Here is a 24,968-nt window from a genome sequence, read left to right as displayed (position 1 = left end):
TAAAAAACCAGACATTACCATAATTTTATTTTGTTAGACCAACAGTTCTCAAATTGTGAGTCAGGACCCCAAAGCGGATGGCAACTCCATTTTAATGAGGTCAAAAGGGCCAGCTTTTGACTTGCTGGGACCTGGAGGTGAAGCTGAAGCCTGAGCTCCACCCCATCCCTGGACGGCGGGGTTCAGTATTTGGGCTCCATTCCACCCTTCTCTCCCCCGCCCCACCCCTACTCCTCCCCGGGGTCATGTAGTAATTTTGTTGTCAGAAGGGGCTGCGGTGCAATGAAGTTTGAGGACCACTGAGTTAGACATATCAAGTACGTCTTAAAAAATAGGCAATCACAAAAGCCTATACTTCTGAGTGACATTTTCTGATATTTGTAAGCTACTGTGCTTACAATTAAGAAATTTAATCTTGATTGTAAAAGTAACTATTACAACAGGATACTCTTGGGAAAAACAGAAAGCATTAAAAAAACAACTGAATTGCTAATTTTCCGCATATGTTTTCATTTATTTTGTGTGTTATTTAACAGGAACTCATCCCATATGCCAAATTTTCTTTCCACTCAATCCCACAATAGTCATATCTGTTAAATATATACACCCAACTCATCCTTCATATAAAAACCACAACGTGAAAGATTTAGAATTAGGGTTCTACTACAGGATCAAGTAGGAGAAGATGGACTATTCAGGAGAAAAATTTTCAGACACAAATATCTTATGATAAGCAAATGTGGCAAAGTGCTGAAAAGCACTTGAAAAATTGATTTGTGCACAAGTTACGTATCTGAGGTTTATCCTGAATGTATTGATCTTTCTAAGTACTGTCAAGTGCACAAGAGAAGAAAAAAAGCAAAAATATGCTCATTAATAATTGCATGTAATAAAATGTCTCAAGACACTTTAAAAACAAGAAACTCATGTTTACAGAACACTTTTTTCTGAATTGATAAGCAGCTCATGTGATGCAACAGTGACATCTGCTGGATGGGAATTGCCCATTCATATTATGTTGAGCCCACTGCAAAAGACTTGCTGGAGAGTCAAAAACCGAGAGAGATTGTGATCTTCCCTTAATATTTTAAGTTGTAATATAATTATTTAACAGAGAAAATAATTATTTAACAGAGAAAGTGACTGTAGTACCATTTGCTAAATTAACTTCACTTCAGTGCTAAAATTCATGGACTGAAAAGCTAGGACAGGCAACACTATTAAATTGCTTCAGTTGGAAGTCAGAAAGATAGGGAGTTGGCATCAGAGGTACTGAACTCATTAAGGTTTGGACAATTAAACACTTTTTTTCTTTTGGCTGGAGGAGAGGAAGAGGGGGACTTGCTCTTGCTGTGTTATGAAGTGTGGAAAGAGGAAAAACAGACATTCACATTCAAACAAATATTTTCTTTTGTCATTTCTCTTTGGAACCATTTTAATAAACTGTTACTATTTCTAAACCAGAAATCCAGGATGAAAGACAAATTATCCTGAGCACTCACAAATCCAAGCATAAATTTGGTGTAAGAGAGCATTATTCAAGTTGCTACCACAATAACCTAATTGAGGGGCACCAAATATACAAGAACCAAGTGAAAAGCAATCCACAACAGCAAGAAAAACAATGCAGCAAAGGAACACAAGCTCAGAAAAGAAGACAGCTTTTAAAAACATCCCCCAGAGAAAAAAGCGAGGAGCAGGAAAAGCACCAACTTAAGGAGGTGTTGAATGTGTAACAGATAGAATCCTAGAGACAATTGGCGAGATTATAGCCCCTGCCCAATTCCAGCGACAAACAGGGAGCTGTAAAGAGGCCATAGCAGCCTGGGCAATAACCCCTGCTCTTTTTCAGCCCCTGACATGGGTGTTTTTTTGTAGCAGGAGGGAGAAGTGGCCATAGCATTCAGCACTACGGACGGACGTTGATACTCCTGGGGGAATTCTGTGGGACTGCGTGCCCTCAGAAAACGCCCCACCCCCACCAGAATTTCTGTGCTTCCCTGCAGAAAACATGGGTGCAGTTCGGGGGACCCAAACAGAGGCGAGGCATGGGGGGGGCACACAGGGTTATGTGCCACTACCATCCCTCTCATTTCTGCACGGGCAGAGCTGCTCAGCTGAAGGAGGCTGAATCTCAGCTGTGCTGACTCTGCAGCTGAACACTGCCTCCTGGGTCCTAGTGCCAGTTGTGATCCCCTTCTGTGTAGTAGGAGCCTTCCTGTTTTCTGTGCAACAGTGAGTGCCTGCGGTGGGGCTGGGGAAATGAGGGAAGGTGGCTGATGGGATGGGGGGAAAAGGCAGTGGGGAAGGAAGGGGTGGTGGAATAGGGCAGGGGGCAGGGAATGTGGGAGTGAGGGGAGGGGAATGGGGCAGAGAGAGATAAAATGGGGAAGAAAAAGGGATAGGGGAATTCCCTGGCAGCAGCTAGTGCTCTCCCATTAAGCAGGCCCATCGACCCCTCACCCTGACAAGCCCTATCCCCCCTACACCTGGAACCCCCTATGAGCCCCCCACACCCAGATCCCCACCCCACTGAGCCCCAACCAGCTGCACCTGGACCCCCAACCCATCAAGCCCCACTCCTCCAACACCCAGACCCCCACACCGAGCCCCATACACCCAGATCCCCATCTCCCCACACACACATCCCGCTGAGCCCCAACCACCTTCACCTGGATCCCCTGCAGAGTCCCATTGCCCCTGCACCCAGAACCCCCAACGAGCCCCTGTGTATCTAGATCTCCCACTAAGCTGCCCACACCCAGACTGCCCCACACAGAACCCTCTCTCCCCATACCTGGATCCCCCACACTAAGCCCCTCCACACTTGGATCCTGCTGGGCTGAACCTGCCCACCTACACGTGGTGCACCTGCCAAAGCGGGGCAGGGCCCCAGGTTGTTTCTGGAGCAGGCCCCAGCCCTTGCACTGTGTCAGGGTCAGATGCAGCCTCACTGCCGAATCCCTGTACTGGGGAGGTGGGGGCTTCAGGGTGATCTCCCACCTCATTTCATCCTGTGGCCTGTACTCCCCACTGCCATGCTGGAGCCACATTTATTTATTGCCAAATAAAATTTGCAGAATTTTAAAATATTGTGCATGTAATTTTTATTTTTTGGCTCAGAATTCCCTCTGGAGTAATTCTAGGCTGCTGAACAGCCCACAGGAAGCCATGAGGAGTCAGCTGTAAGACCTCCATGTCAAGTAGAAGCCAGGTGGTACCTTCTGTGTTCTTGACAGGGCCAAATGCTATGCTGTGCCTATGTCAGGAAGAGAAGTGATGACACTGCTAGAGAGACAACATTGTCAAAGTAAGTAGATGCCAGACAAAAGGAAAAGGAGAAATCACAATCTCTCCTAGAATAGGGGATATGAAGTGCTGCAAAAAAGACAAGTAAGTACATACTTATCAAGCTTAAGCAGCTGGACTACTATGCTTGCAACATATTCAGGTGCTGTACAAACAATTAAATCTGCTTTAGAGGAAGCCTATTACACAGTCTAGCAGCTAGAACTAGTATTGCTTAGGTCAGCAACTGGAAGAAAAGATGTATAGTCAGCCCTGGTGTGAACATACATTAGTTCTTGGTATGCCCAAGTCCTTTTTCCCAGACCTGGGGAAGAATGGAGGGGCCTAACAAAGTTCAGTGAGTCACCTTCTCATTTTCCAGAAAACTCTTCAACTATAAAATAGGGGTTGTTGTCTTCCCTGTGGCCCCAGCAGGTCTCCCATTCTTTTCACCTCCAACACCACAAGATGATTATGGTTACTTCCTCCAAAAGGCCACTATTAAAAATAGTTGTGTATACAAATATATAGAATATTGTTATTCTTAATCTATTCACAAAGCAAACATGCCTTAGTCAGTCTTACTACCTGTTACATTTTTTTGAGAGCACGCAGCAGAGATCCCTGGAGCTTTTTCGTCTGAGAACCCTTTAAGAACAATATCTTTAGAAAACTGGTGTTGTAGTTGATGCTCTGCGACAATATGTATTTTAATTGCATACCACTCAGCTGCCTTCCTCTGCAAAGAAATTATGGTTATGTAACTTCTTATTCTTTTTCTGTTTTAGTAGTTTGTTGCAAGTAAGAAAAGTGAAGATTATTTTCAGTGTTCCAGTTACCTCAGCAGGAATAGCGTGGAGCTAGCTCTGGTAGAATCAATAGAATAGAAATTTAGATTTATGGGAGTTCCCACAAAGCCCAAGCACAGACCCAAGATTATTAATTTATTTAAATAATTTGTGGTGAGCAATAATTGGTGTTTCTTATTGATTCTCCACAAATATGTAAATAAGATTGCATCCTAGATGACGGATGTGTTAATTAACATATCTTGATATCCTTTTTGCTATATAAAAAGATTCTTTTAAAGCTACCCTTGTAGACTTCTTAAAGCACCTCATGGCAAGAACTGTACCCTTCATAAATTTAGCATAGAGCTCACAGACTTTAGAATGCTATCAACTTTGAACCAAACAATCCAAAATGAACCACTTGATCAGTCCAGAAATATTCAAAGGGGCTGGTTCTCAAACGAAAGGTGAACAGCATAAAATTAAAGTTAATAAACTGAACCACTTTTACACCCTAAGATAGTATGTTTCAGACACTTATCTCTGAAACACCTTCCCTGACTAATAGGGAGTTTTCTAAAAAAAAAAAAAAAAAAAATCTCCCTTGAAATATGTAAAATTTTCCAGAGGAAGTTAGAAATGAGATCAAAATAGGGCTTATAATGGAAATCTAGTAGCAAGTTTAATATGGAGTCACACGCAAACAATTCAACTTGTAGCCAATTTACTTTTCCCAGGACAAGACAATGGATTTTACCACTAAGATAAAGACTGGCACATAAAAATGGAAATATACTATAAATATAAACCTCTTGCCACAGTAGGTTTCCACTTGTTGAGCAGTGCTCCTTATTTAATAAGAACCATTGGTGTAAACCAAAGCAGCATTATCTCTCTGTGAAAAGAAATCTCAAAGGTATGCGCCTTCCTCCTCACTCAAACTGGTATTTGGCCCTGAAAGATTGGCAATTCCAAATGTAAGATGTCAGCATTGCAGGCCGATAAGAATATGCATTTAAGAATACCCTAGCAGTTGAATTATACAGTCATTGGGTGTTGTATTATGAACTTTTAAGGTTTTGTACGCTGCACAGCTACATAAACTTGCCTCCCTCCCCCCAACAGCTGTATCTTCTCTTAACCTTGTTTGTAATCTCTATGAGGTGGAAACTATCTCTCTGTATATGTTTGGACAGCACAGTGGGGCAACGTTCTTCATTCTCAAATTTCTAAACACAATGCAAACAACAAATGATCTTGAACATGGTCACAGTGTCCATCACTATTCTTGTCCAGAAGAACAGTTTATGTAATCCCTGTGCAAAAGGCATTCCTATTAGTCACCTTAGATACAGCAAGGAAAATACAAAAATGCTGCCACATCTTCACCAACTGGTTCAGAACAGCCAATTCCAGAAAGATCAGCTTGAGAATCCAGCCTACATTATCTACTATTCAAACTATATTGTGACTATAATATCCCACTATTAGTAGTAGAAGTAGTACTAGCAGCTACAAGCCCATGTTGTCACACAGGTGAGGCAGCTGGGCCAAGTGATCCACTATCTGTGAAGTCCCCCTCCTATAATCAATGACACTGCTATGTGCAAATCAGGAGTAGAGTAAGGGTGGTGATTGGTTGAGTTACCTCTGACATCACAGTGGTCCAAGACTCAAAGTCAAAATGGCTGAGAACTTAAAAACAGGACAGTAACAGACCATGCATCTTGGTGATGATCAACTCTGGTGATATTCGGGACAGAAAGAGCTCTCAACCACGCTCATAGCTGTTTCCCTCACTTCACACTTATTCAACAGATATTGTAGGCTTCAGTGTGACATAGTGTGTGACAATCCTGGAAGCTTATTGTACAGATTACTGTACTGTATAGGAGAGCTACTGGATCAGGACCCCAAAATGCCTCCCTTATTTAACTCCTGATATAGTGCTGGGAGTCCTAAAAAAATCTGTACTCACATCTACGCCTAAAAAGAAACTATCCTGTAAGACATATATAGTTATACATGGTTTCATATTATATTATGATAGCAACCCCAGGTAAATTTTAGGTATATGGTTTGGTAGACAAGAATAATGGTGAAATTTAAGTTTATTTGTGGAACCTTAATTGTGAATTTCCACATCATCAAAATGACCCAAAATTGGAACAGAAAGGCTGTAGGTCATAGATTTCGAGACATCTCCCTGATCTCTAATTTCCTACATCGATCGTAAATCTGACACATACACCTACAGTACAAGTTCTAGACAAATAGAGTATAAGAGTAACCATAAAATATCCAAAAGAGCCTTTAATGTTTTCAAATGACTGTCATTACTAAGACTTTCAGATAGCCACTGTTCAGTGCCTACCACAAAAATCTAGTAAACATGACTAGACTGGGTAACACAGTCCTTAAAAGAAACACAACACAGACCAAATTGTAAGTGCCAAAGTATGAATAAACTAGTTCATTAATGAGTTATTTGGCTTTTTCACATCCTTTCCAGTTGTCTTATTTATAACTTCCAGGCACATTTCTTCCCTCCTATCAGTTATATATATATATATATTTTTAAACAGTGGCGAAACTGTAACAAAATCTACTCTAACATGTAAACAAAGGAAACATACAACTTACTGTGGTGCTACACGCCTCCAATAGCGGTCAATTCCATTTTTAAAGTACAGCACAGCTAACCACCTTACATTTACATCCAGAGTATGATTTGTAAAGATATTCTGTAAAGAAAAAAAGTTAAAATGTTATTTACTTCTTGGTCTGGTCCACAAGTCTCCCAAAGTTAAGACTTCCCCTTTCTTCCAATCATCATAATGAGTGATACATTTTTCCCCATGTCATCTTTAATGTACATACACAGCAAATTAGACCTGTGGTTCTAAGATCTCATCCAGAAGAACCTTCAATACAGTAAATTGATTCAACTCCATTTAGTTACATCATGGGAAAATAATAGGCTAAGGCTAGCTGGATTTGAATTTTTCTTATTCCTTGGAGTCTAGATAAGTCAAACCTGAAGATTAGACCTCTAAGTGATGCCTCTGAGGATGCAACAACCTTCTCAGATTATCTTATCTTGCCATCCAATACTCAGAGCATGGTGAGGGAGGCAGTATAAGAACATAGATAGATCAACTGATTTAAACAACAAAAAATGGGCATTTTTGATTCATCACCCTCTAAGTATTTTTGCTTTGACTAGAGGAATTAAACAAATGAATCGAGAAAAGTAATATGTACTGTTGGCGTGAAGAACATGGAGGCATTTGTATAAATCTGTGTGTGTGTGTGTGTGTGTGTGTGTGTGTGTGTGTGTGTGTGTGTGTGTGTGTGTGTGTGTGTGTGTGTGTGTGTGTGTATGTATGTATGTATGTTTTATATATATCTGTATCTAGCTATCTGCAGGTTTGGTGGTTATTGTATTGCTGGCTAACAACTGACCGTGGGTTAAATCCTGCAGGAACACAAAACAATAGTTGTAGACAGAATTCAATTGCCTGCCGTTCAGTTGCACAATACCTAGTCTCCTTGTCCAACCAATCCCAGCCCTCGCCCACCCAAGCACCTCATCTGATCCCAGTCTCTCCCCAACAACACTGTAACGTTGCACCCCATAATGCTTTATAGAAATATGCTTATAAGTATAAATATGATATAACTGGAATATGTTTTATGCTAGATATGCCATGTAACATATCTTTGCAAAGGTTATGTTCTTCTGCATGTATTCATCCTATTTGTATGCATGTATCATTTTTATATCTGAAGTTATGAGCATTGGCTCTATGCTTGTATTTAAAGTATTTGCTGTAGAAAGCACCTAACGCAGATTTAGTCAACATAGTGTGAAGGGGTTATTCAAGTAAATGGAAGTACTTGGCTAACATTAGATCTTGATAGATGCCAATCCACATCTGAGCTTTCCTGGAAATGTTCATGTTAACACATGTGGGCAATGGCTCAGCCTGTAGAGAACTAAGTCATGCATGGACATGTGACTTGCCCATGTCACTCCAAAACTCCATCTTGTAGCTGTGATTCTACATGGGGGGAGAGAGGAGTTTCCACCCACAAGAGAGAGACTATATAAGCCCCTGGAAATCCCTCCATTTTGTCTTCAGCTGGCTCAGAAGATAGCCTCTCCACCCCAAAGAGATGCCTGAAAGAAACTGGGAAAAAGGACAGTAACTACAGGGGTGTGAGTGATTGCTCGACCCAGACTAGGAGGAAGTCTAGTCTGTAAAAGAAGCTTATTGGAACATCTCTGAGGGTGAGATTTACCTGCATTTAGTTTCTTACTGTATTAGGCTTACACGTGCGTGTTTTATTTTATTTTGCTTGGTAATTCACTTTGTTCTGTCTGTCATTACTTGGAACCACTTAAATCCTACTTTTTACATATAATAAAATCACTTTTTACTTATTAAATTAACCCAGAGCAAGCAATTAATTCCTGGGGGAACAAACAGCTGTGCATATCTATCAGTGTTATAGAGGGAGAACAATTTATGAGTTTACCCTGTATAAGTTTTATACAGAGTAAAACGGATTTATTTGGGGTTTGGATCCCATTGGGAACTGGGTATCTGGGTGTTGGAAACAGGAGCACTTCTTAAGCTGTTTTCAGTTAAGCCAGCAGCTTTTGGGGGACGTGATTCAGACCTGGGTTTGTGTTTGTAGCAGGCGAGCATGTCTGGAACAACCAGGCAAGGTACTGAAGTCCCAAGTTGCCAGGGAAAACGGGCTCAGAGGTTGTCCCAGCACATCAGGTGGCAGTCCCAAGGGGGTTTCTGTGACCCAACCCGTCACAAGCATTTACTGGCTCCCAGTCTCTGCATCCCAGTTTCCCTCCTCAGCTTCCAGACCCAGTCTCTCCCAACCCCAACTCCCAGTCTCCCCCTCACTACTCCCCTGCCAGTCTACAGTCCCAGTCTCCCTGCCAGACTCCTCCTTTCAATTTACTCTCCCACACCCACCCTCTTGCAAGTCCAGTTCTTGTCCTCTCTGAAAATCAGTTTCCTCCTGTATATGCTGCATGGGCCAAGCAAGCAGGTGGTCACTGAAAACTCAGAGGAAACCAAAGCAGACCAGAATTGCAATTGCAAGAAGAGTTCTGCTCAGCCTGGAACATGCCCAGCCTTGTCAGAATCTTTGGGAATTTAGCAGCTAAAATCTAAGAAGTCTCTAATGAGTATGTACTAAGTGCGATATTTAAAAGGTTTAAAACATGAACAAATTTGGACAGATTTTCATAGGGAAATTAAAAGCCATATCCTTGAAAAAGCCCACCTCCCTTTCCAAATTTCAAAACCCTACCCCAAGCATGGGGGCACTAGGACTTTTCAAATTTATTTCTGGTGCCCTCAATCATGAGCAGAGCAACATATCTTTTCCTTAGCTTCATACTCAGAAATGGCTGCAATATTTTAGCTGAAGTTTTCCAGAAAAATGCATGCAGAAACACAACCCAGCATAGAAGACTTTACCATTTGGGCCAAAATTTAACAAAGTTATAATCAAATGAAAACAGAGTATTATAATGGAAAGTGTCGGTCAACCTTAACAAGTGATAATAGCCCCACCTATAATACATGTTCCTTTTATTTTTAATCTATACATAATTGGAACCTCTAACTTTGATTCAGATAGATGGCCTTCCTCCCCTAATAAGGCAGAAAGAGCCATTGCCTACTATACAGTAACAGCGGTTCTCCAAGAAGTTGTTTGTGTGGATTTCCACTCTCCTACATGAGGCTCATATATACCTAGAGACTGGATTCTTTTAAAGAGCAGTGTACACTGAGGCCCTCTGTCCACAGTGTGCCCTGTGCCTCCTCATGCTCCCTGTGAGGACAGAAAGGACCCTTCCCTCAGTTCTCCGATAATTTGGAGTCTATGGTAGCCAAGACTCTGAAAGCAGGACAGAGGGTGGACATACTGGACAATATTTTTCATGCCATATTAAAGGAGGGCAATAAGGAGCTCATTCAAATTGGAAGGGTTCACAAATGCCTTGTCTTCAGGCCCCCAGCAGGCTCCAGATAAAGAGATGTAACTGTCTGTCTACACTATTATCAAGACAAGGATAAAATACCGAGGGAGAGATCTGAACGATTGACGATTGTTAATCAGCTGATACAAATTTTCGAAGAGCCCTTACAAAGTGAAGAGTGACCAGGTGACCACAATTCTTAGACAGAACTATATAAGATACAAATGGGGGTTCCCATTTAGGCAGTCATTTAAACAGAAGGACAGATCCAAAACAAAGTAAACAGGTACTTATAGACATGGGAATAGGTGAATCAGCTCAAGAACAATCTGAATGGGATCAAAGGCATTGGTCCTAGAAGTCAAAAAGAAATCACTGGGAATCGGTCAGATCAAAGAGTCTGGGCAGCTCAAAGATGCATCATCAAGACAAAAGGACAGACATGAGAGCAGAAGAAATAGTCCAGATGCAGAAGAACAAGATTAGTATATGGTCTAATCATAGAATGTAGGGCTAGGGGGACCCCAAAAAGTCATCAATACCAGCCCCCAGCACTGAGGCAGGACCAAGTAAACCTACACCATCCCTGACAAGTGTTTGTCCCACCTGTTCTTAAAAATCACCAATGATGGGAATTCCAGAGCTTAACTACACTTTTCCTGGTATCTAACCTAAATCTCCCTTGCTGCAGCTTAAGCCCCTTACTTATTGTCATACCTTAGGCGGAAAACAATTGATCACCGTCCTCTTTGTAACAGCCCTTAACATATTTGAAGACATATCAGGTCCCCACTGAGTCTTTTTTCCCCTCAAGATTAAACATGCTCAGTTTTTTAAATCTTTTCTCACAGGTCAGGTTTTCTAAACCTTTTATCATTTTTGTTGCTCTCCTTTGGACTCTCTCCAATTTTTTGGCATCTTTCCTAAAGTGTGGTATCCAGAATTAGACAGTACTCCAGCTGAGGCCTCACCAATGCCAAACACAGCAGAACAATTACCTCCTGTGTTTTATGTATAACAGTCTTGTTAATACACTCCAGAATATTAGTCTTTATCACAACTGCATCACATTATTGACTCATATTCAGTTTGTGATCTACTATAACCCCCACATCCTTTTTAGCAGCACTACCAACTCACCAGTTATTCCCCATTTTGTAGATGTACATTTGATTTCTCCTGTCCTAAGTGCAGTACTCTGCACTTATCTTTATTGAATTGCATCTTGTTGTTTTCAGACCAATTCTCCAATACAATAAATAATGAATATTATATCCATGTGGTTATGACAAAGGGATATAGCAAAATGGAAGCTGGGCTATACAGCACTCAGGATATTTTACTCTATATGGACACAGTATACTGAATGGATATAACATAGTTAATTTAATGTTGTGATTTATATTCTAAACAAGGTTAATAACAAAGTAGCAGAGACCCAGAACTCTCCTACTGAAATAAATTTGACTTTAGAGTTAAACACAAACATCCCAAAATTTATATTAATTGGAGAAGGTTCATGGTGGAAATTTTTAAGAATAAGAGAATTCAAATATGATGTAATCATCTCATAATACCCAATGCTATTCATATATGTCCCCCCGCAGGTATTTTTTACGCCACAGAAAATAGATTCTGCTGGCGAGGGGCTACAATTACACCTTTTACCCACCAGGGGCTGCTGTGGCGCCAGAACAGAAAGCAGCTGGCTCTCGCGCTGGAGCAGCCAGCCACACAGAGGCAGGGAGCAGAGGCTGCATTCCTCACAGTGCCCTACCGCGGGGCCAGGTGAGGCGGCATGGGATATGGGGGGGACGTACAGAATGGGACACATGGGGCTGCTGGGGATAGGGGGGTAACAGACTGAGGTTCAGAAGAGCTAGTGGGGGGACAGACTAGGGTGGGGGAACAGGAGTTAATGGGGTGACAGCATTGAGCCAGGAGCTGAATGGTATTGGGAGTGCAGGGACACTTTGGGGGGGGGGTGCAGGGTGACATAGGGACAGGGGGAGGAGAGAGGCTGAGTGGGGTTCCAGGAGCACATGGGGATGGGGGAAAAGAGAGTAAAGAGACACATGGGGACGGGGGAGGGGGTGGCTGAGTGGGGGTGCAGGGACCCATGAAGACGGGGTGCAGGAACACATGGGGACGGGACTGCAGGGGTGGCTGAGTGGGGGTGCAGGGACACATGGGGATGGGGGCAAAGGGGTGCAGGCTCACATGGAGACAAGAGCAGATATTTTCGACTGAATGGAAGTGGCTAGGGGGTCAGACAGGGTCTGCATGGGGGAGGCTCCCCAACTCCCTAACAATCTCCCCCGCCGCCCCACAAAAAAAGAAAATCTGTTCCATACTTCTCCCACCCATACCCAACAACCCTCCAGGTTCACTCCCAAGCTCCTTCCCAGCAATTACTTCCCTCTCCCTCAGCTCCTCCATTAACCCAAAGTGCCCCAAGCCTTTGCACTACTTCTGAAGTGTGCAGGAAATATGTTTCTGTATTGTAATTCAAATGAATTATTACTCAAAGTTTTGTATTAATATACTAGTAAGGAATCTATTTGTCAAAAAGCATTTCCTGAATCTTTTTTGTTGTCTGTGTTGTTACAGACATATTTGTTGACAGATAATTTGAAATAAATTACCAAAATAATTGAAACTGGTGTGATATTGTGTTAATAAGGTATGCAGAATTTTAAAATATTGTGTGCAGAATTTTTAATTTTTTAGCACAGAATTCCCTCAGGAGTAGACTGTATACATAAGACATTCAGGAGGAGGAGTCTGAAGCTACACTTCCAGGCCTCAGAATTCATTCTCATCATGAAGAGGGAAGTGCAAAGGACAATACTAGGCAGCAGACGTGGGAAAGTGTAGCAATGGAGGCAACCCAATACAGGAAAAATATGTGTTTAAGATACCTTTTTGCCACAGCTATCTGTGATTTTCTAAATCGTTTTAACACCACAAAAACTTCCATTAAAATACTCCTGGGGGAATGCTGCGCTACTGCGTGTGTGCATAATTACTGAGACCCGCATATTTTTATTTTTTTGTGCAGAAAAAAGCTTCTGCCGAATTGTTGCTGCAGTTCCACATTTTTCCCAACAGATGGCGCTGTGGTGTAAGAACTGCAGCAGCTCCCAGCAGGAAATAACTTCTGCAGTTCCTCCTTTTATCCACCTGACAGCGCAGTGGCACAGAACAAAGCAGCAGATCCCCACCAGCAAGGAAAGAGAAAGAGTCTGCCTTCTTCGCCAAAGGCCAGGTCAGGAGACGGGCTATGGGGAGATAGCAGCTCATAAGGGCTAATGGAAGAGGACAGACTGGGGCTGAATGGAAGTGGAGGCACAAGGCTGCAGGGGGTAGGGAGATGCGGGGACACATGGTGATGGGGGAGGGGTGCAGAGCTACACAGGGAGAGGGGATGGCTGGGTGAGGGCAGAGACACATGAGAACGGGGGGGGGGGTGCGGGTGCAGAGACACATAGGGCCAGGGGAGTGGTTGGGTGGGGGTACAGAGACACATGGAGACAGGGGGAGGAGGTACAGGGACAGGGGAGTGACTGGCTGGGGGCACAGAGACACATGGGGAGGGGGTACAGAGCCACATGGGGGAGGGGTGCAGGGCCAAATGGGGATGGGGGGAGTGGGTGTCTGAGTGGGGGTGAAGGGACACATGCGGCCAGGGCGTGCAAGGACACATGGGGGTGCAGGAACACACAGGGACAGGGAAGATGTGCCTGACTGAATGGGAGAGGCTCAGGGTCAGCCAGGCTCTGAATGGGGGAAGCTCCCTAACAACCCCTCCGTGCCCCCCCAAAAAACCTGTTCCATATTTTTCCCACCCATACCCAACAACCCTCCAAGTTCACACCCAGGCTCCTTCCGAGCAATTTACTTCCCTCTTCCTCAGCTCCTCCATTACCGATGACTCCTCCAATCCTTTGCACTGCTTCTGAGGGGTGCAGGAAATACGGTTCTGTGTTGTAGCTTATATGAATTATTACTCAGAGTTCTGTATTAATATGCCTAGTAAGGAATCTATTTGTGAAAGTATATTTCCTGAATCTCTTTTGTTGTCTGTATTGTTACAGACATACTTGCTGACATGTATTTTGAAATAAATAACCCAAAATAATTGAAACTGGTGTGATTATATTGTGTTATTTTGACAAATAAAATATGCAGAATTTTTAATGTTTTGGCGCAGAAGTAATTAAAAGATTAACTTTAAAGACAGTATCTTGGAGAAGGTAATTGTTGGTACAAGAGAGCTGTTGGGGAATTAAACAATGTCAACTTTATGCCAGGAGACAAAAGAGATACATGGGCATCTTTAAGAAGCTTCTGATTTTGCAATGCACAAAAATACATCAGATCCCTAACCAAAGAAGTGCAATGTACTCTGGCTGCATTATTGTCAAATGAAACAGTTCTTTTATCATTGCTGATCTTTTTCATCAAACGAAAAATATTCTGTTGAAAATGTGCTTTATCATCAATGGGTCCAATGTGTTGTGCAAAGAGATAAAACCCCCCTTAAGTTTATAAGTTTTAGAAACAATAGAAAACATTCAATGAAAAAAAATTGTAAAAAGGAGATCACCATAGTTTAAAATTACTGCTATTGAAACATTTTAATTAAATATTCTTGTCTTATAGAATAAAAACAGGGCTAACTCAACTTCTATTTTTCCATACACAGGGGATGAAAAACTATAGAAATGGACCAATTTCTATCACAAGGGTGTGAGGAGTGGGGAATTGTTGAGTGTAAGTATCACCTTCCTCACCCTCAATTCCAACCAGATTTCCACAAGTTTAAGGCTCTGCAGTTTCAGGGAGTGTGGCCAGACAAGAGAGGCAGAGCGAGAAGACTGTTATTCAGCACTTATTATCTCACTTATTCCCCTTCAAATCTGCAGAGATTTCCTCAGGTAACATAGTGCTGACCCTCTCTAAGACCTTCCACAAATTGATCCCCTTATAACGGTGGGGAGGGGAAGTTTGGGACTGCTGTCATAATGGTTCCTGAAGAACCTTACTGCTATTTTGGGAGAGGGAAAGTGGAAACATTAGGAGTAATGCAGAGTCTTCTGGGCCTCCAAGCAAACATTCCAGCCCTCCTCAAATATAGTAAGATCTGTGGGAAAGCCCTGCGGATATCATGACAGCACCTGGTTTGAAGGGCCATGCTCAACCAGCACTCCACAAGAGGCAAACCACACACACGGGATGGGATGATTCCAAGGAAATTGCAAGATGAAATTTACTTTCCCCATCCTCCTCCTTTCCATGCAGATGTTATGATTTGGCCCACAGTCATATTTTACTATAATAGTCTGACATATGGCAATTGATTTGCCTCCTGTTTTTAATAAGAGTATTTTTATGCAGACATTTAAATACTACATCAACTCTTCTAAAAAAAACCAAACATGTGGAAGTTTAGAGCACTACATTCCCCTCTCTTTGTGATTAAGATATGACTCACTAAAGCAAAAGACAAGTACCTAGTCACTGAAGACCTAACTACATTAAAAACTTGACTTGTCACAGATGGCATGTTACTAGCAACAAGTACTCCTGAACCAGTGTTGAAAATAGTTTATTTGCTACCACTGATAGGAGAAAACCATTCTCAGACTATTACAGAAGCAAGATTAAGACTTACAGTATATACTTGTTCATAAGCCAAATTTTTTTAGTAAAAAAGGGAAGGACCAGAGAAGAGGATCAGCTTATGAACGGTTATAGAGAGGGAGAGGTGGGACACAGCCCCTCTCCACAACAAAGGGAGCAAGGAGAGGCAGCACAGCCAGCAGAGCCAGAAGGGAAGAGGCGGGGCCTCTCTGCTTCTGGCCATGCTGCTCTCCCCACAACCTCCGAAGCAGCTGCAGCTCCGGGACCCGCCTGCCGGAGCACACTGCCGCCATGCCGCCCGGCCCCGCCCGCCGGAGCATGCTGCGGCCAGGCCAGAGACATCCTCCCCTGGCCCTCCCCAGATAATGTGGGAAGGGATGGGATGGGGAGAGTGTGGGGGCCCCGGACTAGGGATGGGGAAATGTGGGAGGTGGTCACAGGGGCTACTCCCCTGACTCCCAGCTTCTCCCCCCCCCAAAAAATTTCCCCACCAGTTGCTGTCCCAGCCCATCAGGGTAAGCAGCTGGTGCAAGACACTTTGTTTACTTAGGTTTACCTCCATACCTGCGGACGCTCGAGGTAAACAAATCATCTCGGCCCGCCAGCAGCTTATCTTGATGGCCTGAGAGCCAAAGTTTGCTGACCCCTTAATTACAGGGTCGGCTTATGAATGGGTCATAAAAATTTTCCATTTTTACTTATCCATCATGGCGGGGGAGGGGGGTTGGCTTATTAACTAACCAGCTTATGATCGAATATACATGGTACTTCCTCCAAGTATAAATAAGTGTCCTGCCCACCTCTTCAAAACTTAACCATATATAGTGGAACATGTAATGAATAGCACTTTTCACTCCAGCTTACCAACAAGACTGAATAAAAACCCGGCTGTATCTCCCACTGCTTCAACTGTTCCTCAGCTGGTTTCAGCACAGCACTATCTTGACTGGTGGCTTGGGTCAAGACCTGCAGAACAACAGTGCTGGCACTATTGAGATCCATGAAAATCTGATAAGGATATTTAAAAAGGAAAAAACATTAATGTACAGATTAATGAAAGATGCTGAACACTACACTCCCAATCCAGCAAAGCACCTAAGCATACATTTGGTTTTAATCAACTTATAGGATCAAGCCCTTACAAGCCCTTACTAGTACATAGTGTTCTATGGCACGCAACACAATAGTATTTAAACACTTGAATATATAAATGAATTTATCCTCGTGCCACCTATGCAAAGCAGAGTACTGCTCCCCATTTTACAGATGGGAAGCCAAGTCACAGGGTAATTAAGTGACTTGTTTAAGGAAATCTGGGGCACCATGACAGAACCCGAATTTACTGAATCCCAATTTAGCGCCTTATCCACAGAACTATTTTCTCTCTCTAATGCCAATTTTTCCACATTAGTAGCATGCAGCCCATCCTCTCCTAAAATGCTAAGAGAAAACTGGATGTGAGCAATTGTTAAGATACCAGAAAGAATATAAGTTTAGCAGCTTTTAACTTTCAGTGGTGCCTACTGACAAAAGAAAAATATAAACATTCATACTGTGATAAGTTAAGGATATAGTTTATCCTTTTTTCCCTGGAATGGTACAAGTATTAGGAGTAATGCTGTTTATTGCTTTCGTCTGGTAGCAGAGGATACAACTTTGGACATAAATTAGCCAAAGTTCTTCCAGTGTCTTCACTTTTATGACAGCCCTTCTGAGCGCATATAGGCTTCATAAGTTTCAGCAGGAGAACAAGCCCATAATCTATGATTGCAAGTTTTCTCCATATCCAGAGCCTTACAAAAACAGTCAGGGTTTCTTGGAGGCGTTTTTTATTAGTTAACTTTCTGCAAAGCGCAACAGGATCACAGCAATACTGTAAGTAGCTTTAACTTTCACAACAGGCAGGGCACCGCCTGGGATGATATGAAAGTGTCAGATGAGTGAAAATTAAATATTAGCTCTTTTGCCTATTCTGAATAAAATGTTGCTTTGTTAAAAGTAACTGATCCATTTCCAATAGTTAATTTACACAATCTATTTAAGCATTTTATATCTATTTAAATTAAGAGGCTAGATTGTAGAGCTTCAAAACTAGAGACAAAAAGATATAGAACTTTCTAGGCATATTTGCACTCATTAGGCATCCATGTTAATGCACATAAACCAAATTCATCTGAACAGGGAATGCTAATTACTTACTTTGCCACAAAATATAAATTTGTTCTCATATTTCTTTCCCTTTTAAATGTGAATTTATAATGACCTTGCTGTCCGATTAAAAGAAGCAAATGTTACATTAACTACTTGTGGGGGAATTCTGCAGCAAAAAATTAAAAATTCTGCACATGATATAAAATTCTGCATATTTTGTCAAAATAACGCAATATAATCACTCTGGTTTCAATTATTTCAGGAATTTATTTAAACTACAGAACAATTGATGGAGAATGGGAGTAGGGAACATTGGAGGAAATCCCCAAACACCCGTGCCTAACAGTAATGCAACTAGGTTTGACCCTTTATTTCTAGTTATTAGTCAACAAATATATCCAGCCATATGCTCAGTGTTACATCATAGACAACTGAAGAGCAAGCGAGGGCTGGGGAATCAAACTCACAAGTTAAATTGGCTACTGACCATCTCCAGAAAGGTCAGTAGCAAACAGTTTCAGGAGCACATTCTGATAGGAATTTTTTTCAGTCCAAAAATTTAGACCAGTTCTAATCACTAAAGCACCATAAGCATTTATAAGACCATACTGTCCTTACACCACTCTGGCAATGTAAAGGAGCCTTAAAACTTTTACACCTGTTTTATACTCCTGGGGGAATTCACAGAGAATGGGAACAATTCACTAAGCAGGCAGGCTGCTACATTTTGCTCTGTCTTAGGGGACATTGCCTGTCCACACCTACCTTCTCAGAAACATCCCAAAGCCTGCCCCTCCATACCCACACCAAGCATGCTGCAATAGCGAGCGAAAGGGACAGAGGGGGGTCTCTCTTTCACACACAGGACTGCAAAGCACTCCTCCCTCCCGGGTAGTTATTTACATCTCTACTGGCTGCTCCGAGTGCCCAAACCAACCTGCTTGCGCTGCCAGGGAGAGATGCATGACCACTCTTGCAGCTTACCTTTGCTTCCCCGCCAGAAGTCATTCTCCTGCATGGAAGCAAAGAAATCTGCAAGGGACATGAATTCTGTGCATGCACAGTGATGCAGAATTCCCCCAGGAGTAATTAACATGATTGCAGAAATACTGTTTTGTCAATTTAAAAAGGAAAACAACCTAGGAATAATTATAAATAAAATTAGATAGGACATAAAGCTGTTGTTCTAAGTCTGTACTAAACAAACATTTCAAGATACAGATGCAAATTAGCAGAAAATATTTTTTTTATTTCATGCACCTAAATTATAGAAAATAATTCAGTCAGTCATTTGAAAAATAAAACAAAGCACAAGTTTCCTCTAAAACCTGAAACAGATACTATTTGCATACCACAGTGATAAGCACATGAAAGAGTCTTAAAGGTGAACAAGAAAGGTTACATCCAAAATTTTCCTTTCTGCTTCTTAATGGTTCCTAAACAAAGCACAAAATATTTTTTGTTCTTTGTTCACGCTCACCCCAGAAAAACACCAGACAATTTTTGGTTGTTCCACTCCCTCTGAAGCTTTTTGCAGTTAATATCAACAATGCTTCTTTAGTACAGAGAAAAACTGAATACAGGTTTCAAATAATTCAATGAACATGCACCTCCCTGTTTACAATCTTATCTCTTGGACTGTGGTAGGGTAGAGGAACAAGCAATGAAAAATGGCTTAAATAATACCTGTCCTGAGAGAGTATGCCTGACTTTTGTTAATCAGGTTCACAAAGCAGGGATATTGTTCAGACAACAGCAGTGGTCAAGTGTGCTTTTTTTGATGAGGCTGGCAAGAAATTTACAACTTTTTCTTTTGGACACAGCTTTTACCACATTCATCCATAACTTTGTTGCATCTAGTTTGACTTACTGCAAGGTTCTCTACTTGGAGCTACATCTGAAAACCACACTAAAATTTTATCTACCACAGAATGCAGCTGCCTTTACTTAGCAGCGTTTCCCACAGGCAGCATATATGAACAGCGCTCAGCACTGCTCTGCACTAAATTCCAGTACATTTATACATGAATTTGAAAGTGTTTTATTTATAAAACTCTTTATTGTTTGGATCTTGTATATCTTAGATGCAGCACCTCCTCATGTTTTACCCCATCAGTTGAACAACTTGAGTGATCAAAATGTAAGGATCTAGATACATTGGTGGAGGGCCCAAGATGTGGAACTTGATCCTCCCCTTTGTCAAACAGATAATTTTGCATATCTATTTATGACGGCTCACTCCGAGATGAGAAGTTTGACTGGGTGGTGAGAAGGGTTTTAGTGCTGATATTAGATCATGCAGATTTTCTATTTTTTAGTATATGAGGACAACATACATATTCTTGGATAGGCCCTTTACAACTGAAAGAAATTAAGTTTAATAATTACGTTATGTTCTACACTGACAAAATTACTTCCTTTTTAAAAATTATTCAATCAAATTATTATGCAAAGCATAATATTAAATAGGCAATCAACTTAACGAGTACTTCTAAAAACTTATCTGCTAAGTGTTGCATAACTGCCAGTAATATTACATAATTGAAAGATTAGAGACAATCTATTTCTCTCTTTTACAATTTAACAGTACACAGTTGATAACACTTTGTGTATAGTTAGTTTCCCTTGTGCGTGTCTTTCATACAGTAGGAGGAAAAAAACATTTTTGAATTATAGGAAAATTATAATAAAGCCACAAAAATTGGCAGAGGCAAGGGTAGTAGCAAATTATTTTTTAACTTTTTAAAAACTAACTAGATTTCAAGTTTAAGATTTCCTTTTAAAAACTAACCTATCTTTAAGAGGAAATTGATCCTTTAAAAGTTGGACAATTTAACTAGTTTAGAACATGAATTAGTTAGAATTTTAGTTAACAGATTATATTAATTGTACAAATAAATTGGGTACAGCTACAGTACTGGCAAGGAAATTGATATAAAGAAATAAATCAAAGGATTACTTCAGCAAAAGCATGTAAATCTTGCATTGCCTGGATCCTAAAGAACCCAATATAACAACTCATTCATAGCCAGAAATCTCAATTTGTGATAAAATAGTATGTTATATTGCCACCAAGTGGTAACAATTCATTCAATCTCTTTCCAAACCCTTAAAATTATATAGTTTGTAACCTAAATCTAGCATTTAAACAGTGTTGCTATTTTATATTTAGGCTTGGCAGAATTCAATTTTTTTTCAATTTTGACAATTAAGTATTTTTATTTTTACGGTTGTAAGAAGTTATGGGGTTGTGTAGGGTTAGGGTAGCACAGACAGTGGGGCTGCAAGAGGTTCCCAGTACTGACAACAGGGCTGCAGGGGGCTCCCCACATGGTAAAGGGGTCCAAGATACCTTTCCACAAGGTGTGGGGGAGGTTGTAGTCCTGGCCCAGCAGAACAGAGACCCTCAATCACAGCTATAAGGAGGACAAGCACCTGAGCATGGGGTAGGCCACCCTGATGCTGAACAGTTCCTGCTGAGCAAGTGGAGTCATGATAGCAGAGCTGCAAAGCTGCAGGGCCAGTGACACCAGACATCTACAGCACAAGGTGCAAGGAAGGCTGCAGTATTGGTGGGGCAGAACAGAGGCCGGCCAGGACTGCCAGGAATAGCTCCTGCCCAGGGTCAGAGCCAATCAGCAGCATGGTGGCCTCCCCTCTGACTAGGGTCTCATCCTCCTCCAGGTCATAGCTGGGAGGGACCACAGCCTTCCCCTCTCCTCCTGCATGCAGGAATCGGGGTCATCAGCTCTGTGACAGCACAGGAAGCTCTCTGCAGCTCAGAGTCATGGCCCTGCTCACTAACTCCCAGGACTTTCCCTGCTACCACAGGGCCGATGCCATCCAATCCCTGCAAGTGCTGATGCGGGCAGGGAGGCTGCACTCACATCAACTGTTATCAACGGATTTTTTTCATCTGTTTCAGTATCTCCGCTGATAATTGATGTTTACCAACATCTATCACTTTAAACTGAATCCTGCCAAGCCTATTTTTATTTAAAATCAAGTCACACCTATCTGAATTATTTCCCTGTCTCACTTCTGAAACAGGAATGGAGAATGCCAAACATTCTGCAGCAGATCTTTCTGCTCTGGAATTTAATATTATTGCAACAATTCTTCCCAGCATTTGCACACATATAGATAAAGAGCTTACCAAAAGCCAGAATGCTGTGCAATATGTAGCTTTGTTGTATCATTTTATGGGAAAGAAAATGTCATGGATTAAGAAAACATGTATAATGTCAGCACCCAGAATGTGTTCAAGAAACACCAATGACAACAGCACTTCTTTTAAGAGAAACAGAGGCAGATGGTGTTTGCATCGAAAGAATTCATTTTTCCAAAAGACCAAAAAATCTTCTGAAAAGGCATGTCATCAAAAACAAAGACTTTTCCAGAATGTAAGATTATACTTTCCCCATAATACACTTGGTAATAAAAGAGAAATACAGAATGCACAGAACTGTTGCTTAATAGAAGATTACATATGAACTATTCCATAATGCACCAGCAAGTTCAATTATATGAGTTATAATTTCTTCAGAACACAGGCTATAGTTTTGCTAATTATTTTACCATTATCCCTTTTACAAGCTTCCATTTTTAGAATGATCCAAACACTATCCAGATATTAGATTGGCATGGTAACACTTCTATTATTAAGGGGGGTTAAGTTTCGCACTTAAAGCTGGAATTCAAGCTCTTTGTTTTGTAACGCAACACTGTGTATGTTCCCTGAGCTTAGAGCACAGAATCTGAGAGTACATCATGAATTTTCTGGAGATTTTTCAGCAAAATCTGTTACTCAGTTTGTGAACTAAAATTAATTTAAAATGGGCCCTTCAAGAATTTTCTCTCCATTGTGTGATCTGACTCTGTAGCCCTTTTGCTAACAAATGGCTGGTTTGTTATTCACATTTTCCATATAATTAAGACTTATCTACCAACTTTGAATGTACATTTGAGGAACTTAAATTTACTTAATTACAGTCTATTAACTGTCTTTTCCTACCTTTCCCAATATAGTCACAATCTTCCCTTACTCAAAATGGCTACTATTTCCCATAACTTAGAATAGAACCAGAAATATCCCCATCCTCAGTAAATTTCTTCACTGTGTGAATTAAGCCAATTATTAAATATATATATATATGGAAAAACAGGAATTCTACCATGTGAAGCCATAAGGGCCCCTCCTAGATCTTCCTCTATGTGGATCACCATTAAAGTAGGAATCAACAAACTCTTTGGGAGTGGGTTAAGCAACTATTTACTAAACATCAGAAAAGTGCTAGAAATCAGGACTCCTAGGTTCTTCTCCCAGTTCTAGGATGGAGCATGTAGTCAAGCACAAATATTTGTCAGATTCTATAAGAGAGGCAGTGTGGCTGAGTAGATAAGACTGGTCTATGCTACATTACATATCTGGGTTCCATTTCCAGCTCTGAATACCATGTTACGTTACCATGTTATGAGACACCTCTCAACTATACCCTAATGCCCACACAGCACATTTCCGCTGACATTGTCAAACTTCCTCATACTCACAAAGAACATCACTCTGCTTCTGTTTGATAAGAATACATACTATACATTAATCTCCTCAGAGCAAAACACAAAACCTTAATTTAAAATGTCAAGCATCTTCCATGAGCACAAAACATACTTCACTCTTGGTACTTGTCAACCCAGAATAATTTGCAATTAAGGTTTTGCATTATCCCCAATTTAATTCCTTTTAAACAAAACTTTTGTTTATGGAATTAGTCCACATAACCTAGACAACATTAAAAGTGGGACAGCAGGGGAAATACATAACCTTATTTCTGTGGCTAACACGCAGTCAACCTACATTTCTTTACAGTGGACTGCACTTCCACTTACATCCTCCAGACTGGAACATGCAGTGTCCTCAAAGGACATTGCTAATGGTATTTCAAATATCAGCCAGTAAATAGCCTTTAGTGTCATGGAAATTTACCAGCCCAGATAACAAAATCTTCTCACCAACTCTGACAATAACAATAATTAAAACACTAATATTATTGTACTTTTCATCAAGTAAGTGGGCAAACAGAATGTGGCATGGACTGAAGAATGCTCCAGAGCAATGCTTTTTCGATTCTCCACAATAAAAGCTAAGGCACTACAAGTACAACCATGTCTAATAACCAGCTTATGATTTACTTAAATTACAACAAACACTAGTTGAGTTATGTCCACATAGAAGGGTCCCCCGCACACACACACACACACAATAACCAAGTGCCTTTCAGGTTTCTGCATTCATATATAAAAACATAATTAGGAGACACAGTATTGGCACATTCTGGGAAACCTGGATAAGCAATCCCATAGATTCTTAGCAAGGACAGAGTGCACAGAGGTTATTATATCTTAGGTAGCTACTTATTTACTGATTTCTTTTATTTCAGAACTATTCATAAAAATATCTGTCATAATTTCAGTACCTCTATTTAGTGAGCGGCGCTAATCTCTCCTTTAGTAGGAATGCCATTTTACTCATGGTTCCTGGTTTGGTCCCCAGGACTTCCCATCTGATCATATGATGTGAGACCAAAACTCCTTTTCCCAAAAGAAAGCACTGAACATGTTGTTGTACCTCCTATTTTTAAAATAACCTCAAATATGTCTAAAGCCCAAAATCAATTACTATGAAGTGGGTGCGTAACTGGCTAAAAAATCATAGCAAAAAAGTAGCTTAAATGGCTTCCTGTCAAAATGAGAGGATCTAGCAGGGTATCAGAAGGATCTGTCTAGGGCCCAGTACTATTAAATATTTTTATTAATTACTTGGAAAACAGGAGGGAGAGTGTTCTTATAAAATCTGCAAATGACACCAAGCTGGGAGGGGTTGCAATCAGTTTGGAGGACAAAAATAAAATTCAAAATGACCTGGATAATTTAGAAAACTGGTCTGAAACCAACAATATGAAATTCAATAAAGACAATGCAAAGTACTACTGTTATGAAGGTAAAATTCAAATGCACAAATACAAAATGGGAAATAACTAGTTAGGAACTAGTACTGCAGAAAAGGATCTGAGGATTAT

The 24,968-nt window shown here is 41.1% G+C and overlaps 1 protein-coding gene across 4 annotated transcripts in view; it reads right to left on the bottom strand.

Moving 5' to 3' along the window:
- IPO11 (importin 11) overlaps window positions 1-24,968 on the bottom strand; it is a 297,819-nt gene that overhangs the window by 271,395 nt on the left and 1,456 nt on the right. For all 4 annotated transcript variants that reach the window (XR_012158885.1, XM_073344033.1, XM_073344034.1 and 1 more), the window contains exons 3-4: window positions 16,606-16,749; window positions 6,723-6,823 (exon numbers count right to left, since the gene is read on the bottom strand). Coding sequence is in view for 3 of the 4 variants with exons in the window: in XM_073344033.1 (XP_073200134.1) it covers window positions 6,723-6,823; window positions 16,606-16,743 (239 nt within the window). In the remaining variant the exon portion in view is untranslated. The remainder of the gene's footprint in view (window positions 1-6,722; window positions 6,824-16,605; window positions 16,750-24,968) is intronic.

Source organism: Lepidochelys kempii, chromosome 5 (assembly GCF_965140265.1).
Source record: "Lepidochelys kempii isolate rLepKem1 chromosome 5, rLepKem1.hap2, whole genome shotgun sequence".
Taxonomy (NCBI): domain Eukaryota; kingdom Metazoa; phylum Chordata; order Testudines; family Cheloniidae; genus Lepidochelys; species Lepidochelys kempii.
This window is presented reverse-complemented; position numbering and strand designations above follow the sequence as displayed.